The sequence below is a fragment of the Erithacus rubecula genome, assembly GCF_903797595.1.
Source record: "Erithacus rubecula genome assembly, chromosome: 1".
In the NCBI taxonomy this organism is placed as follows: domain Eukaryota; kingdom Metazoa; phylum Chordata; class Aves; order Passeriformes; family Muscicapidae; genus Erithacus; species Erithacus rubecula.
In genome coordinates, this window is record NC_136658.1 from 81,518,151 (window position 1) to 81,537,086 (window position 18,936).

General features: G+C 42.0%; 1 protein-coding gene across 1 annotated transcript in view; it reads left to right on the forward strand.

Annotated features, from left to right (window-relative positions):
* Positions 1-216: 216 nt before the first annotated feature.
* Positions 217-18,936, forward strand: part of ATP10A (ATPase phospholipid transporting 10A (putative)) — a gene marked incomplete at its 5' end in the record, with an annotated part of 108,136 nt that continues 89,416 nt past the window's right edge. Inside the window, 2 exons of the mRNA XM_079298044.1 lie at positions 217-226; positions 906-1,821. Of these exons, the coding sequence (XP_079154170.1) occupies positions 217-226; positions 906-1,821 (926 nt within the window). The remainder of the gene's footprint in view (positions 227-905; positions 1,822-18,936) is intronic.

The window sequence follows — 18,936 nt, forward strand, 5'->3', positions numbered from 1 at the left end:
GCAGATGGAAGAAGGAAGGATGAAAACACAGCAGCAGAATACAATCCAGGAGGACTGGGTAATGACTTTCACTTCTTGGTCTTCATGGAATTTGCCATGGCAGCATCTGAGTTGTGGGACCAAGTACTTTCCCAGAAAATGCCCCAGTCCTGTCCTGCCTTTGTATCAAGATTAGATGTTTGTACTCTATGGCTGTTTTCTGTGATGATAAGAAACATGCTGACAGGTATGAGGGCTTGCTTTTGTACTCAATATGATGCCACCTTGGGATATCACAGAATCAGGAACCAAGGGTCCCACCATAAAATGCAGGAGTCACCTGTGGCAGCCTGCATGAAATCCTGTATCCAAAGGATAGGCTCTTAAACTCCAACCTAAAATGATGCTGTAAGGACTCATGCCACACCTAGTAGCAATAATTTGATTTTTCTCTTACTTTTTGTTCTTTAAATCTCAGCATTTATTTACTACATTTGTTTACTTGTGATTTTAGACTAAACTTTCAATCTAAATTATCCATCATGACCCACAACTGTGTCTTTCTCCATAAAGTGCAGAGCCTAAACCGCAGAGCAAGAGATTGGCATTTTCCAACCCTCGCTGGTAAAACCTACAAGGAAATAGAAAAATCCAGAGAGGTGAACGTGCGTTAAAGCACACCGCTGCCAGGGCGTGTGCGGGGGTGGCAGTGCCTAATGCTTTCCATCGGAAACCTCCTTTTTCTGCTTCCCACCTTTGGGGCTGTCCCAAGCACCATGGCTGCCACCAGCAGACAGACGTGAGGAGCTGGGAGATGTTGTGCTCCAACTCCCAGGCTAAGCACGGGGATGGTATAAACGTGGCACAGGGATTGAGGCAGAAAGCGGAGTGTTTCGCTGTGAGTCAGCTGTAAAAACTCCCACCAGCTGCTCCTGGGGCACCGTGGATAAAGGCCAGTGCGCAGCGCCGAGGTTTCAGCGGGAATTCTCTCTTTCCCCGCTCGAACCTCTCTCCCCGTCCCACGTCGCTGAGAGCGAAGTGTCCCCGGCTCCGGGGCAGGCTGTGCGCGGAAGGGCCGCTCCCGTTCCCCGCTCCCCGTGCCCCGTTCCCCGGCCCGGCCGCCCCGCATCCCCCGCGCCCGCCACGGGGAGAGGCCCGCGGGAGGAGGGCTCGGCTCCCCGCCTGCCCACGTCCCCTCCCCGGCCGGCAGGAGGAGGAGAGAGGCAGAGAGGTCCCGGCAGAGCGGCTGGGAGCGGGTTCGGAGAGCCCTCCTCCCCCCGCCCGCCCCCGGAGGGGAAGAGGAAAGGAGCCGTGGCGGGCGGCGGAGGATGATAACTTAGGGCCGTGCTGCCCCTGGGAGCTGCCCGCGCTGCCCGGCCACGACACCGGGGCGGCAGCGATGTCCCAGGGCACGGCAGGGGGACAGGGAGCGCCCCAGGTGCTGCCGGAGGGGAAGGAGAGGCAGAGGAGGGGGAGGCGGAGGAAGAAGAAGGAGAGTAAGACGCGGCTGGTGCGCTCCAGCCTGCTGTTACCTGAGGCCGAGCCGGAGAAGTCCAAGAGGACGGTGCTGGCCTGCAACCAGCTCAAGACCACCAAGTACACGGCATTGTCCTTCCTGCCCAAGAACCTCTTTGAGCAGTTCCACCGCCTGGCCAATGTCTACTTTGTGTTCATCGCCCTCCTCAACTTCGTGCCGGCCGTCAATGCCTTCCAGCCGGAGCTGGCCTTGGCCCCCGTGCTCTTCATCTTGGCGGTCACGGCCATCAAGGACCTCTGGGAGGATTACAGCCGCTACCGCTCCGACCAGGAGATCAACCACATGGAGTGCCTGGTGTACAGCAGGTGAGGCTCAGGGCAGGGGACTGGTGGCACCCAGCGCTGGGGACGCGCCTGGCACAGCGCTCAGGAGAGCGCAGGTGAGGACAGGGCAGTGAGCAGCTCCGTTGTGGAGGGCTCTCGTTTCCACTTCAAGTGCAAAGAAACTTCCAGTTGCCCGTGGAACTGGTGTCTACCAAGTGTTAACTCAGAACTGCAGGAGTTCATACAGTCCTGTACCTGCAGGTGAAAGTGAATCCCCTCTGATGGGTGGGGTCCCGCAGTAAATCATTCAATCAAACACTTCCCAGTGTGTTCAGTAAATTACACTCGTGTATCGTTTCGGGCATTCATTATAATTTCATTATGATAATATGAGAACCCACACAGTCTGCTATTAATCTTCAATGAGTGAAGGAAGGATAGAGGCCAGAGGTTTCTAAATTTCAGTTAGGTATGTGACGCCTCATGATGTGAAATTAGCGAGCCCAAACTTTGCCTTTCTAAAGGCTTGTGTTGGAGCATTAGGTCATTTATGGCTCTCAGAATTAGTTTTTCTAATGATCTGAGCAATACATTTAGAGTAATGCTTTGGTGTTTGTAAATCAGACTGAAATGACTTTTGCATCAACATTTATGTGCTTAGACGCCAGCTTTAGAAAACTTTGGTTTTGCTTTCCTCAGAGTGCCAGTCATCTCCTAGTAGTCTAGGGCTAAGGTTTCCTTGGGAATGAGAGAAGAATGTATTTTCTGAGAAAGCAGATTTTAGTTTCATTTCTGATGCTTGTAAGTCTAAAAGAAATGAAACACGTGCCAAGAAACTTACACTCTGATTCCACAGACCGACTGGGAGGGTCTCCTGGGCTGACGTAAACATGGGAGAGAGAGCAGCTCTCCTATTGCAAGAAAGCATGAGAAAAAAAATACACTGAAAAAAAGAACTCAAAAAAGGCTGCATTTCCAACATCAGCAGACTCAGCTTGTTAGTTCACAAACTGGTATCATGTAAGAAATCTCACCCAGGGATGTAATCCTCCACCAGTAGATATGTATGCATGAAAACATAAGTAAAACTGTTTTTTTTCTGTAAACTAAATAAAAAATGACCCAGTCAAGTCACACATGTAGTTACTGCTTACCTGTGGCTGTGCCTAGTGCCTTGCTTGCCTGTAGGACTCTGACCACTTCTTGAGGAAGGTGGATCACAGGAGGTCTTGTAAGGGGCTATTCATGCAGAAAGTAAAACGGTGCTAATAAGGATGGTTAATCTAAGCATCCTTTTCCAAACAAAATCAGTTTAGAAATAAGCACTTGTGTCTCCTAGGTTGAAAAGCACTAAGTGCCCAGTGCAGAAGATGTTAAAAATATTAGCAAATACCAGTACAGGGATATTAATTCTGGAATGCTTTTCCCCCAGCAATTTTCCATATCCCTCTCTGCTGCCAAAAGTAGACATGACTATGAGAAAAGGTGTACCTTTGTTGTTACACTCAGTTGTGGTCTTTGTAAGTCCCAGTTAAGGGCACTACCCTTTGTCATGCCTGTGCTTGTCACAGGCAAAGTCAGAATTGTTCCTTTTACTGCAGAATTTAGATTGCTGCTGAGTGACACTTACACAGATTAATTTGGGAGTGGTTTTCCTTTGCATTGGCATCAAAGGCCATGTCAGCCAAATCCCTGTGGGGCAGCAAACATGGAAGTGTGAGAACTCTGTCACCTATTCAGATACAGAGGCAGAGCTGAACCATGTGTGCCTACAGCCCACAACAGAAATGTGGTCCCCAGCAACAGCTCCTCTATTTTCACCTTCCAGCAGTCCCTAGGGAAAGCTTCCCTCCCACAATTAAAAAATACAATCAAAACATGTGGTTAAAGTAATTTGCTCACATGTTTTTAATCTGCCGTTTTTCTTCTCTCGTAACTTTTTTTAAACTTCACCAAGTCACCTTTCTAAACACCCTCCAGCTCCAGTAAGCACGATGGGACTAGAAACTTGCTACTTCTGCAGATAAGAGCTAAGATTCTTGCTAACTCGAGTGACGGGGTACCAAGATTGAGAGATTTGTATCAAGGTCATTGAAGTTGCTGGGCGTGAGTTCAGAAAAGCTGTTTTCTTACAGAGGTGTCATGCCAGGAGAAACACAAGGGATTGATACTGACTTTTACTTTGTTTCGTTAGTCTCTGTTTCTGGTAAAATGTTGAAGCATGTCATGTAAGGAAGTAATAAATGACAGCTTTCTCCTCACATGGATTTAATGCTGATGCCTTATCTGTTTTACTACCTTTTTTGCTAACCAGTCTCTCCCTCCCCCTACTTACCACTTCCTTGTGGTAGGGGCAGACTTTGATGCAAATGTTGTCCTCGATAGAAATGCTGCTGTAGGTTAATGAACATTGCTGCAGTCCTTTGTTCCCCTAGAGCTGTCAGGGAGCAGTAACTCTTCTCTTGCTGGTCAGTTGTTCATAGCTTGGAAAGAGGCAAGATAGGATGTATCTGAGTTCCAGGATTCTGTGCAGTGATGGGCTCCCTTTCCTGCTAGAGTCACCTCAAACACAGATACAGTGTTCAAACACACTACAGCAAAATAACATTGAATTATTACAGAAATAGGGGACAGGGACTTTTGCTTCAGTAGTAGAGAAAAGCCCTCTGTCTCATGTTCTATGTTGTTTAGTGACCAAGTAAAGGTTCAAGCTGGATATTGTGTGTTCTGTCACGTATCCTTTTTGTGTATAATCCACACATGCTTTCTTGGCTGCTGAAGTACCTGTCCTCTGTTAGATACAAGCAGCATTTAGTGATGCAAAAGCTACAGGACAGGGAGAAAGCAGGGTAGGCAGAGCCTAGTGGGGCTCATCAGGAGGAGGTTCTACACAACTCGTGCAGTGTCCACTGCCTGGTGCTCTGGCACAGCCTACACAGGCAGATCATGTCAAGAACTGGGGAAAAATAATATTCTTCTGCTATGCTGGCTGTTTGACAGGCTGGTCTTCTTCCTCCTGCCTGCTCAGTGGACTCAGATGACCCATTCTCATACAGCCACTGCGGAATCAATGACTCTGTGGCTCAGAGTTGGCAACACTTATGAGACAAAAAAAACCAGCAAAGGATGATGCAACCTAAAGTAAGAAGTTGAAGAGAGATGCAGTTTGTTTTGACAGAAAGAAGACAGTTTTCATTTAGAAGTCCTGGATGTGGTGGGGAGTGGAAAGTACCTCCAGAGATTATTGCTTTCTAGAGTCAGATGGAAAGGGAAAAGATCTGATTCTTTGAATAAATTGAAAGAAGCTGTTGAGTTTGAATTGGCAGCTTATGTCGAGGAGTGAAGCACACAGGAGAATTGCAGACTTGTGTTGCTCTGTAATGGACTTTGCAGATCTGTCTATTAGAGCAGGCAGAGTCTTGAGGAAGATTTCTTAGCCAAGAGGAGCTAATAGGGCCTCTCTGCAGAGGCCTTCAGTGCACCTCTCTCATATGGCAATATGGAGGAAATGAGGCACTTACTTTAGGAGGACAGCTTCACAGGTCACCTAGAATTTCAATTTTGTACAGGTGCTTAAGATGGGAATGCTGGATGACAGCCAAAACTCATAGCTGATTTAAGTGGAGGAACGTTACAAAGGCATTAGAGCCTAGCCTGCAGAAAATTATTTTTGCAAACCTGTGATTACCTTAGTCTCCTCTCTTTGTTCCTCTTCCTCATTTCCATCACCCTGGGATTGAGGCTGAAGACTGAAGATTACAATCTTGCAATCCTGACAGTGTAATCTGTGTTAGTATCTTGGACTTGGGGGGATGGAAGGGTGACTTTTTCTTTGCAGTTCGTGTCCTCCAGTGCTCACCAGCTCTCATTGGAGTTGTGGGAGGCACATGTAAATGTCCACTGTTAAATATTTGATAGAACCAAATTTGTCACTGGGGCAGAAACTTTGATTTCGGTGTGCTGAAATACAGTATATGTTTACATGACATGTAAATAGAAAATTAATAATGATAACTACAGTCACAAGAAATAATGGTACTTGTCCATCAGGGAATTACATTTTATTGCTGTCTCAGGGCCGTGCTGGTGAAATAATCTCTGCTAACATTTTTCTAGGAACCATATGTTCAAAACCAAAGGGCTTCACTATTTAAATCTACTCTCTTAACTCTTGCTGTGTCCAAGAGTAGTGCTTACTGCATACTGATCAGAGAGTGATAACTGCTTCTTGTGTCAACCTGTGACTTAGAAATTCCATAACAAATTGCAAAATATGACTGGATACTTGTCACCCCTGAGGTGTGGAAAATGTTTAATGGGACACTCAGACAGCTATCAAAGCAGGCTGGTTTACATTAAATGTTAATTTCTTTTTGCAAAACTGAAGGGGTAAAGAGAAGAGAGTTTGATGTGGGCAGCATTTCCTATAATTTCAAAAATAAGCCCCTTTCTTCCCTTTGTCAACCCACTGTGAAAGCAAATACAGCCTTGGAGGAAAAAGGTACAGCAGTATTACCAAATCCTCACAAAGGCACAGTAGATCCCACTCATGGCCTCAAAAATAGCCAGATGATCACTTGCTTGCAGCCACTTCACTTAGTAGGTGCCTTGTTTTGCTGGCAACACCAGCCTCTGAGGAATTAGGTTGTGAATATCTCTCACTGCTGCCATAGTCAAGAACAGCTTCTTGTCCCAAAACGTGCTGGTAGGTGAGACATTTCTCACTAGAAGAAACAAGCTTGTCCCCCCTCCAGAACGCAAATGTCACTGGATGTGATTCAAAAGGAAACTACCTGGGATTACTCAGTTTCCACTCTGAGTGATTTGGTGCACAAAAAACTGAAAGCAGGAAGCTGTAGTCTGAATCTGTTGGTGAAGTCGGTGTTCCTTCCTTGAGTTTCAGAAAGATGCATCTCTCTTTGTCTTACTGTCTCTTTGTCCTTCACTTCAGTTGAGCCAGGATGACAGTGAGTAAACTCAGTGAGTAAAGTAGATGAGGCTCCTCTGTTAGAATGACAGGGAGCAGTTTTGTTCTGCAGTAGAGTTTATCCAAGCAGCAAGGGATGTCTGTGCTAATCTTCTGAGACGTGGCCAGCTGGAATGCACAGGTGAACCCATCTCTCTGTCCAACTGTATGTAGGCAGTTTATTTGCTATTCAGTGTAGGGCAAATTTTCTAAGTGCCTGAGTTTCTTTATTGGAAAAGAAAAATGCTTGACTCTTGTTACTAAGCTCTTTCATTTGTATTGGATGTCATGAGAGCTGTTGTAGGCTGTCTCACATGCCTCTGGCTGGCTGCCAAAGAAGATGCTGTTAATCTCCACTGAAAGACCTGGTGATGTCCCCAAATCAATTTTTGCTGTTACACACTGCCCTCCAGAGAGACACCATAATCTCTTGTGCTAAGCAGACCATAGCCCAGAATTATAGGTGGCCACCTTGTGTGCAGATCTCCTTGCTGTTGTGTGTCTTAATTAACTTGAGACCATGATTATTGTTAGAGGTGGCCAAAAGAATAACAGCTGTATTTGATCCTGTCAGAGTGCATGTCCAAAGAAAATACACAAGAGAAAAGAATTGCATGTACTGTTCAGCTCTGCCTGGTATTGTGATTCCACCTTCCCTGTGTCACATAGTCAGCAGAACTGAAAACCAGAATTGAAACCCATGCCAGCCACTCAAAAAACAATATTTATGGAACTGCTTACTAGCTAGCATGGCATAATTTAGCTAGGACATTCCTCTCACAAGCAGATCAGTCCTCCAGAAGTACTAATTAGAGAAAGAAGGGTCCTTGTCACTGAGCAGGACTTTTGCAGGTACCTCCTCCAGGTTCTGCCCTAACAGATGGGCAGGTTGCTTGCCTTGACACAGCACCAGGAGAAGTCCAAGTGCTGCATCTCCCTGCTGTGTAATCCAGCATGCTTCCAATTTGTGCAATAGTTACTCTGTGCAAGAGCAGTCTCAGGGGTACCTTTGCTCATTCCCTGCAGCACCAGACCTTCTGGGAATGTGGTGCTTTTATGTATGGATGCAGTAAGGCCAGTGCAACTGGGAAGCCAAATGCACAGCTTCAGGATTATACCCAGTTTGCAGGATTTGTGCTGTGCAGGCTTGGTTTTAGCAATTGCATATATTGAAAGCAATTAAGTTCATGAAAAGCAGAACAGTTTGTTTCACTTCACATAGTTGTGGAGGTGAACCAGTTTCCATGGCTTACCTTCAGCCTTAGTGTTCTCACTTTGGGAGGTGTCACTAATGTGGCTGTGAGAGCAGCCAGTCATGTTTGTACCCAGAAGAGATCCACAGCAGAAACTTTATTTGTACCCTCCAGCACTGCCTCACTTTGTCTCACCAAAATGTGGAGGCAAGACAGATTCTCCATGCACTGGGCCAGGGAGAGTGCATTTCAGTGAATGGCATAAAGTGAGGAGCCTGCTAAAAACCAGGACACTTGCCTCTTGTGGGTAAATTGTTTAGTTATGGGCAGCAGCTTCCTGTGTTGCACATCAAGCACAAAAGTTGACTCGCTGCCAAAATTCAGCCACAATGTATGCTTGTGAAAGATGCTAGCTTATAGCTTCTCCTAAGCAGGTGCTAGTGGTGGTGTGCAGGGGAGAAGAAATGCAAAGGAAGAGCTTGAATAGCCCTAATATTGAGATCAACTGAGAAAACTTACATTTCTAAATATATCTTTGATTCTTAAAAGGCAGATAAAGCAAACCTCAGATTTAGTTGGAGATGACCTGCATGTTCCTGAATGAATTGGTTTGATCTTTGCTGTGTGTACAGGAAGTGGGAGTGAGGGGGCTTCAAAGTAAGAGCTTACAGTGCCTGTCATATGTGAGCTGAGAGGAACAGCTTTCTCTTTTTTACTCAGGGACACACAGCCTGTCCACAACATGCTAGCCACCCAACTAATAGGGTTTTGTCCTGTGGGCTGCTGGGGATAATCTAACCCTTTGGAGCTGGCAAACTACCATCTAGTTCTTTGCTCCAACAGGAGCAATATTTTAACTCTGTTTTGCAGGTGAACATCTCTGCCGTGGTCAGCCCATGTCCTTCAGGCCACATTGGTTAAAGGACAGCCCTAAACTGACAAGGCATGCATTTTTTAGGGTGGGAAACTTCTTCCATCTCCAGTAGTGTTTTGTTACAGTTTTATTCTTGTCTGACCACAATTTCTCAAGAGTGACAAGTAGGCCACTGTCTTCAGTTCAGTAGCCAACATTTGCATCATGCCCAGTCATCTCATAAACCCAAACTCTGCTGGAGATTTGTTTTAACAGGCATGGAGGTCACTTGTTTTGTTTTTATGTTCTGGTTGTCTGGCAATACTGACCTACTTCAAGGAAGAGTTTAACTCCTTGACTGACAACTGACTTCAGTTTTTATATGTCTGTGCTGCTACATCAACACTGAGAGTGTGAACGCTATTGCAGAAAAATTTAGTATTTCTGTATTTTCCATGGAGGTTTTAGTTTTGACTTTTTGACTAAAAAGAGAAGTTCCACTGTGAAGTGACATCTTTTGTAAGCAGAGGTCTTTTATCTTTGTGTATTATCTCATGTTTCCTGGGCTTTCTCTGGGTCTCACAGCTGTATACCTCCTGCCACGTTCTGCCTTCAGCAATAGCCATTAACTTATTGTTCATACTTGTGAAATGTATTTATATCATCTATTGCAGTGTTGAGAAACAATATGAGATTAGTTATAAATAATTTTCTTCTTTGAATGATTGCATTTGCATTTCTGTGGAGTTTTGCAGACTGCCCTCATAATATAGGGAATTCTGGTATTTTGGGGATCTTATTAGTTCTTTAACTTCAGATGCAGCTTTTGGAGATGGATGTTGAAGCATAAGCTAAGAGGTTCTTCATTCTTTCTTCTGTTTGCCTGGAGGTAGCTAAATATTAGGTCAACTAAAACTACTTTGCAAGCAGCCTATCAAAAATGCAATTTCTATGCTGGAATTTTAGTGTCCATCCCTATGAGAGCATAGACTCTTGTAGCTACATCATGTAGCCATATAAGAGGAGCAGCAGCATAAGACATCATGCCACTGTTTGCTACCTTCAGAATCCTGAAATCTGTTCACCTAATGGCAGCATTTGACACCCTGCTCTTCCTGATCCTTTTAGGCTTAAATCTACTGAATCCTGTCAGGTTTTTCTTACATCTATGTCTCATTTATTTTCAGTGTAGTTCCCTGCATGTCTGCTGTGCATGGAAGCTCCTCTTGCTGTCACATCCTGTGGGAGCTTTCTTAAATTCAGGCTCAACAGAAAAGGTGTATCACAGCTGAGCCAACCATCAGTCTAGGAGTGCTGATGTATAATCTGCTACACTCATGATCCAAGAATCCAGTTTAAAGTCTATAATAGTCTTTTATGGACTGTGCAATCCATGATGTATCTTCAATTTGAGGAATACTACAGTGGTCTGATATCTGCCAGCACGTGCCAGAAAAATGTGTGTGAGACCAGTAAGAGCCATCTGCAAAAAATATTGCAGTGTAGGACCCCCAGACTGACTGTGTCTCTGCATGTTGAGCTAATGAAGTTAGCAATGAAACATAGTCTAGGTTGGAAACCCAATAACCAGTGGATTTTTTTTGTATTTGCAAAGTGTTTGGTTGTTAATGTGGTTTTTATTTTGCTGGTTTTTTGTGTGTGAGTGTATTTGTTTTTTCTTCCAGTTAATAAAATGGTAGAAATTATAATTTAATACCCCAGTTTCAAAACTGTTGAAGAATCAGCCTGATCTTTACCAATTTCACTAAAGATAAAACTAATGAGAATATGTATATCCAAAATACTTATTTCCTTTTAAACAGCAGTACTGAAGAAGCATCTAGCATGATTAATAGTGTTTTTGAAGCACATACAGTCTCTCAGTTTTAAAGCCTTTGCTCTGCATTTAAGTGTAAGATTCCTCTGAAATTCCCTATGGTTATTCTAAATTCAATCCTCCTTGGAATGCAGGGAGCAGAAAAGGGGGAGAGTTCCTGAGTTTATTTTCAATGGCATTTGGTTTGGCTCGGAGGATTTTTATAATGCTAATTTGGTCCTTCCATATTAATTCATGTTCTTCCTCTGCTGCTCCTAAATTGGAAACTTTCCATTTTACATCTGGCAGTCTTGTCCTCAGTTGTTTAACCTTTATGCTTTATCACTGGAAATAGCTGCTTTGTGCATGGAATCCAGCCTCTTAGTCATAATAACATTCCCTTCAGCTGTCCGATCTGGCAACTTCTAGAAAGATTTTCAAGTTTGAGTGGGTTTGTTTTGTTTTGTTTTGTTTTTTTAAATACGATTTGCATTTGCAGAAAGCATGTCTGAGGTGATGGTGCTGCAACCTACCAAAATGTTTTAAGCAAGAAAACTACAAGGCATACTGTTTACCCCTGGTAGGAAGTATAGAAAAACAACCAAATGTAGACACAGAAGTGGTTAAAACCTGTGATCCATCATCCCTGCTAGTTGAGCAGTATTCAAATTAGATGCAAACCTGATTGCTGAGCATTTGGGAGCACAGTTCTTGTTCTTTCCAGTTACTGAACATACATCCCAGATGCCCAGGATGTCTTGGAAATGTCTCTTCACTGATGTCTAGCTCCTTTCTGACCTGTTCTTGTAACTCATGAGTTCCAGTTAGATTCCACAGCAGTTCATTCCACCAAGAGCGTAGACAATATGAAAATACAGTCTGTGAAGGAGAAGTTCCTAGTCAGTGTTTTCTGTAACTTTTATTACTGCGTTACACACCTGTACATGGTTAATGGGAGCTGTAAGGTGGTATGCACTATGCACCAGGTATCTAGAAAACTTAGTCTTTGCATCTCTTTGCCCAAGTCTAACTCAAATAAGAGCCAGAAGAAGAGGTTTGTTAGTTTTTTTAAGTGTGGCTTCCTATGCAGTTGGTTACACGAATGTCAGTTCTTAGAACTCTCAGCTGTGAAAGGTGTGTTTGTGCAGCACACATTCAGCATGAATCACAGCTGTCCCAGCTGCTGCATCTCAGCACCCTCAGAGCACCCTGCAGAGGTGCTTGCTGCTCTGGAAGCAATTTGGGTCATTACTGCTGTCCTGTTTCTTAGCAGGGTTTGTCAGCTCAAACACAGCCAAGTTTACATGACTAACATTTTTCTCTGTGGGGATGGGGCACAGCTGGAGGGGGCAACTCTGCACCTTCCTCATTTATTGTCCTCAGACTGATAAAACCCAGTAAGAAAAAATTCAGTAAATGCATATACAAATTACATGACTCTGCTTAATTTGGGGGGTAATTTCAGCTTAACTGTGACCAAATGGATTATAAACCATGATTCTAGCAGTTAATGCAGCACTGTTTCTATAATAACTTTGGATCAGAAAGGACAATGTATGAAATAAAATCCTGTCAAAACACTTTTTTTTTAAAGATACCTATAGATAATAAGTGTGATTTGCTGCATCAGCACAAATCAAATTATCAAGAGACTCATGATTAAGGGTTGAAAAGCAAGCAAAACAAGCTGGATATAAGCTTAAAGATATTCAAGTGAAGAGGATATAAGCAAATGCTACTGCAAGTTGTTATCCTTCTATCATATTTCTGCCATCCCAATTAATTTTTAGTGAGAACTCAAGTGGAAAAGCTGCTGCTAAATTCTTAGGAAGGGAACACAACATTCTTAGGAATTTTACAAAGCTTAAGAAAAGTAGCCTGCATGTCTCACACCAGCATAGGCAGTTCATGATCCAGAGTAATGTTTACCTTGCAAGAAGTCTGCAGAACTCTATTTGAGCCTTGAGTTTTCACCTGGCTTTCAGAAATAAGACACTTCTTGCAAGTCAGACCTTCCTTATATAATGCTTAATACTGATAAAGTACTAAAAATATGATTGGGAGTTTAATAAGTCTTTAAATGAATATAAGTGGAGTCATAGCTCTTTTACTGTAAGAAGCAGAGGGTATTTTGTAAACATCAGTGAGGTGCTTTACAGCAGGGTAGGTACAAGAGAAAATGGCCAAGGTGACAGTTTTGCTGTCTTGTCAAGAGAAAATGTGGCTTCACACATAGCAGGTTAGCAGTTTGCATGCTGGGACAGCTGTCTTTTTGCATAGCTGTGCTGTACCAAGAAATCTCTGGGCAGTAGACAGCAAACAGCCATTTTTGGGGAGCCATGATAAAATAGCAGAGGTTGGTCTTTTTCAGCAGGCTGATGAAATAACCAGTGTTTTCATGGTACTGAAAACAGGCAACACACAACAGCTGAGAAATTAGAAATCCAGTATTTTTGTCATGTCCTGGGATTATTCTTTGGCCAGCTGAAGGTTTTGGTCCTGGTTTTACATTTCCAAGAGAGGCACTTTACTTTTGAAGTTGTGTTTTGAACTCTCTTGGCACAGAGAGGTCTGATGGTTAACAAAGAGATCAGTCTGCAAGGGTGGTACAGGCAGTCCTTAAATCAACCTGCTAGGAGAAGGAAGAGCAGAGCCAAACTTCATGCATCAGTAGCACTGACTCTGTCTCCTGTTTCAAATTATTAAAATAACACTTCAGTGAGTTTTTAAAGGGCATTTTCCTAAATATTTTCTAATGCCCATAACAATTTTAGATGCTGGGAAGTAAATATTTTTTGCAACCAGTAGGTTTGTTTTATTTTTCCATCACTTGGCAAGCACTGGCATTTGGGGGTTTTGTATTTTGTTTTGGTTATTCTTCTACAGCATTTAGGATGAAATAGAAATTAGCTTGGCTACCAACACCTTCAGAAAGATACACACACACAAAATCCTTGAACTTGCCAAAACAAGTTATTTTTTGCATCAGAATTCTTGAGTTTATTTTCTGCTTACATGTTTTCACAAACAGAATGCTTCTTCCCAGTTGCTGTGGATAAAACATTGTGTCTGCAAGACTGAAAAAACAGTAGTTTTTTGTTAGTACTATAGAGATCAGCTATGGAAGTTGAAGAAAAATATGCAAAATTTGATTATTACAAGGTCACTTAAAAGTTATGTTAAACTAAAAAATATGGAAAAGAGAAACGTGGTTCCAGCCTCTAATATCAGTAAAACCAATTCTTATTGCTTTATAACTGGGTCTTGAAATGAGTCCTGGGAGTAAAGTAGGGCTCTGGGGTTTTGATTTACATCCAACCCTTGGTTTCTTTTTTGGTAGATACTTTTCTATAACATGACAAATTAATTTCACCTCAAAAGCACATGAACTTTCCTTGCAGCAAGGTGGGAACATCACCTGTATGTCAAAATCAGCAGTCCCAAGGCAAGCTGTATCCTCCCCAAAGTCAGAGCTTCAAGAGCATCAGTAAATGAAGATGCACTCATTGTTTCCTTCCTGTTCACCCAGAATACTTTTAAATAAACCATTTGTGCAAGAGATGTGTTCCCTCCTGCCCCTTTTTAATTTTTCTTGTTTGGTCTAGTGTCTTGCTGAATTGCTGGAAGGATTTGGCAATCATTATGGGAAAGAGGACAGTGTTGAATCTTTAAGCCACTTACAGGGAGTCCCCAGGTCTCCACTCAGGTCTTCAAAATGCAAGTTGCATGATCTCTTCTGTGTGTCAAGGTCTTAGTCCTCAAAATGAGAAAACCATTATTTATTTCAAAATGAGAAAACCATTATTTATTTCATAGAGTTTTTGCAGTTTGAGCCAGGAATTTTAAATTTTTTTAAAAATGTGATTTTGATTTACCCTTAAAGCTGAATGGGAGTTCAGAGTTTTGATTTCCTCATTTCAGCAATATTCAAATCAGCTATCTTATGTGAAAATGTCTAATTTTTTTTTTCTGACTTTTGAGTTATTAGTAATCTGATTTCACAACTTTTTCAAATGGAGTAGCAAATAGGTTATGGGAAAATTACAGTTTCAGTTATAAAGAAATTTGTATCTACCATCCATAAGGTACATCCCAGCACTACTGTGGTAAATGGATTATCATTATTGTATTTCTCCCACAAGCCTCAGAGAAACTCTGAAATAAAAAGAAAAATTAAAAGGTCGTTGTCAGGCACCCCAGAAAAAAAAGTTGGGCATTTAGTTAAGACAAAGCAAAACATTTGGAGATGCCATATGCAGAAATAACCACTTCAGAAATGCCTCTTTACTTAAGAAATGTTACTGCACAATAACAGTTGCCAGCTGGTAGAGATGGAACACTTTGAAAGTAGAGGTGTAATTCAGAATAAAAACATATGTACAGTAACAAATTACAGGCAGAAAAAGAGAATATTTCAAGTTCTCCATCATGTTCCTTAGCTACAAATAATCCTGTGAAATATTTGTTCCAAAGGTCAAATAAAAAAAGACTTCAAAGCACAAAGGTTAATACTGAAACTGTCTCTAGAAGGTTTATTATGAAAATATTTCAGGAGTTGAGAAACTTTTTTCATGCAATAGTCTGTAACCTAGTTACAGGTTTTAACTCTAGGTAATGAGGAGTTCTGCAAGCACCTGGGCATGAGGATCATTGATGTCATCAGACTGAAAACAAGGTGGGGTGGTTTTGGAAAGCTTGTTTGAAGAAGATGCTGATAAGTGAGGGAAACGTTAAGCCACATTCAGTGTTCGCTTACCTTCCCTAGGATTGGATTATGCAAGAGTTTTAAATTCAAAGATTAGATTGATCATTGAGAAGAGATTCTTTAAGGGTGGTGAGGAGCAGGCTGCCCAGAGAAGCTGTGGGTGCCCCATCCCTGGAAGTGTTCCAGCCAGGTGGGATGGGGCTCTGATGGGGCTCTGGTCCAGTTGAAGGTGTCCCTGCCTAGCTGGGAGGTTGGACTAGATGATCTCTGAAGATCCCTTTTAGTCTGAACCATTCTCTAATTATATGCAGCAAAATAAAGGACTTTCACATGAACATCTGCTCAGAGGGAAAACTGGGATTCTCAGAAAGGGTGAGATTAAGGCATAAATGAGATTATGTATTCATCAGCCAAACTTTGTTGATACTGTTGAAGTTGCTTGATATTCTCTAAAACCACCTAGATCAACATGAGATTTCTCTTGCAAGTCTTAAGCCATTTGGGTATTAGGCATTCAGTTCTAATAAACTTGTGATCCTGCACACTATCCTGGGCAAAAACATGGGCATCTCCAGAGAGCTGTTGGTCCTATCCATCCTCTGTAAGAAGAGTCACCCACCAAAAGGTGTCCTCCCCCCTCCTGTCATCTGCTTTGGAGACATCTGAGAAAGTAGGACAGGTGAGCTCCCTCACATCTGGACAGCTTGAATAAGGTGTAATGAAAACCTTGTGTCTCCAGTGGGGTAGGTGTGGATGTGCATAAAGGTGGTCTTAACAGGATGGTATTTTACCTTTATACTGATTAATAGAATATTGAATCATACTAACAGACCCATGCTGTTTGTTGTAAATATCAAACTTTTTTCCCAGCTTTACCCTAAATATTAGCAAGTTTTAGGCCTAAATAGTGTTGTTCTATTGCTTTATACAAGCTGGGATATGCAGGTCTTCTCAAGTAGCTGCAAATATCACTAAGATTCTTTTTTGTACTAAATCCTGTTCTCCATTATAGGCCAAATTTTGTCCAAAACTGTAGTTTGGTTAGTGCACCTACTGTTTTTCTAGCAATTGTCATGCTTCATTTTTTCACTACAGAGACCTTACTTTTCCTATCAAGTGTGATTGAAGCTAGCAAACCGAGCAGGAAATCCAGACCCAGCCTACATCACCATAGTGCTAAGGGAGCCCTCCAATGTCAAACTCATGTTGCCAGTGGATGGAGCCTTTCTGCCTGTGCACCTCTGTCACCATTCTCACTGAAAAAACTCAGGCTTTCAAAAGCTGTGAACATATCTGGGTCCTGCCATACCTGTAGAAGGGCTTTGGACCATAGCAGTGCAGGTATGGAAGTACTCAAATGCTGGGACTCAGCAGTGTTAGACTCTGTTCCTTTTCCCAGCTCTGACAGTCAGCCTGTGTGCTCTTGGACATCTCCTGAAATGCTCCCTGCAGTAATTTTCCACCTGCATCTACACAAATCCCAGGAGATGCGGGAGGCATTACGCATAGGTTCCATGAAAGAGAAAAACAAGCTTATTATCAGTAGGCTTCAAGTGCTGGATGTGTGCTTCACAAGAAAAATGCTTGCACACAAAAAATAAGAGAAATCACAAAAACCTTTGCTCTCACTTATGCCAAGTAAGAGGGTAAATTTCCTGCTGTCTTGTGTTTGGGACTGCAACTGGAGACTGAACACTGCAAAGATTATGAGACAGTCCCTTATTTGATCCTGTCCAGTTCAGCTATTTTGATTCATCTCAGCTAAGTTGCTGCCCCAGCACCCTTTTGCACAATTTTGGAACATTGCAAACATAACAAATGGATAGAATCTAATTTAGTGCATTCTACTGGAAAAAACCCAACCCGTACTCTGTTATCACACCTATTGCTGTCATGCTGCTGTTTATTTCCAGATAGGGCAGTGTTGAACAAAAGAGGTGTTTGGTGTTTCTTTGGGGTGAGAAGCTGTAAGTTTATTCTATAAATACAACATAAGCTGACTTACACATTTTCTTTAAGGAGGGCTGTGTGGCATGCTTCAAATAGAGAGATCTTTACTCAACAGGTAAGGGTGATGACTTAAGCCTCTTTACTCCAGAGAGTTCTTAATTGCTCTCTCTTAGGGGAAGAAAATTGACAAACAAACAAATAAACAGAAAATGGAAGTGTTCCAACTATCTGTAAAAGTTTTGGTTTCACACTGTGCTTCAATCTCATTACAATTTTTGAGTAGTAATATTGGTAGTCAGGCATTCCTCGGATGGGAAGTGATTAGAGTGTGAATTGCTGTAGAAAAGCACTATTTCCAGTAATAACACAGCAGGTGTTTTGAAAGAAAGCTGCTCTAACCTTTCAGATTGCAGAGGCATCCCAGTAATTCTAAGAATCACAATCAACAAATGCCTAATATCACTACTGCTTTCCTAATTAAGAGGGAAAATGGTGTAAGGAACCTGAATTTTGAAAGATATTCTCCTACAAATTAGCAGTTTCCTATTTCTAATATGTCACTGGAAATAAAGCCATTTATATGTAGTTTCATGCTGGAGCATAGCATGTTGCTAACATTGATGGGCACACCAGGAACAAAAATCTGTGTTTTGATCAAAGCCAAAAAAATATAATGGCAGTGCACCATGAAAAACAGATTTGAGTTAGTGATATCAGGATAATTGTTGTCTGATAATTATGTTGTGTTCAAGACACAGGATGCAACTCTAAAAAAAAAGATTCCTGCATAATTTGCTGTTTGATATGGAAAATTTTGTCTTAAATATTGCCACTGAATGCAAATCCTTTTGAAATCATCCGGATGTCTGAACTTGGTTCAGGTTTAGGTCTTATCCAGTGGACTTTTTCTGATATAGAAACTTGGTATAATCCCCATTATGCACAAGGTCAAGATGTAGTTAGATTTTCTTCCTACGTAGTTGCACATTATCTGTTGAGATTACAAAGCAAAGTTCTTAATTTAACTGTTAAACTATTCTTGAAAACCCAAATTATGAATAGTCCCAAAAGAATGTAGAAGATTGTCCTGCTTGGACTGAATAGCACAAATCTCAGTGTTCCTAACGGGTGTGGGATTAGTTTCCTCTTTTTGCATTGTAAAATTGTAAGCATCAGAAGTAATATGAACAGTTAAAGTGAATTATCCTATTTGTCATGTTTTAAGACCATAAATTACACATTACTTTGCACATGATCTGATTTTTCACTACTGTATTTTGCCTAATAGCCAGTCATCTATTAATATAGGGGGAGATTTGCAGTGTCAGATATTGTGCAAGATATTCTGAGCACATTCCCACCCATCCCAGCATAAGAGCATGGGTGTTAGGTCAGAGATTTTGCTTGACAGAAGTCTGAATGCAGCAGAGATCTGCTCCAAAGCACGCAGAAATCACTGTGTAAAACCTCACTGACATCAGTGAGTTTGGGATAAAGCACTGGAATTTCCTGAAAGGAAAATAAATGGCAAATATTTCTAATTGTAAGTAATTTTAAAGCAGACCACTTTGTTCTCCAAAATCACTTTTAAGGAGCTGCTAGAGACCAAGAACATGTATAATTTGATTAGTTTGATGTCTAGGATATTTTTCCTGCCTACTCTTTTTAGTTGAT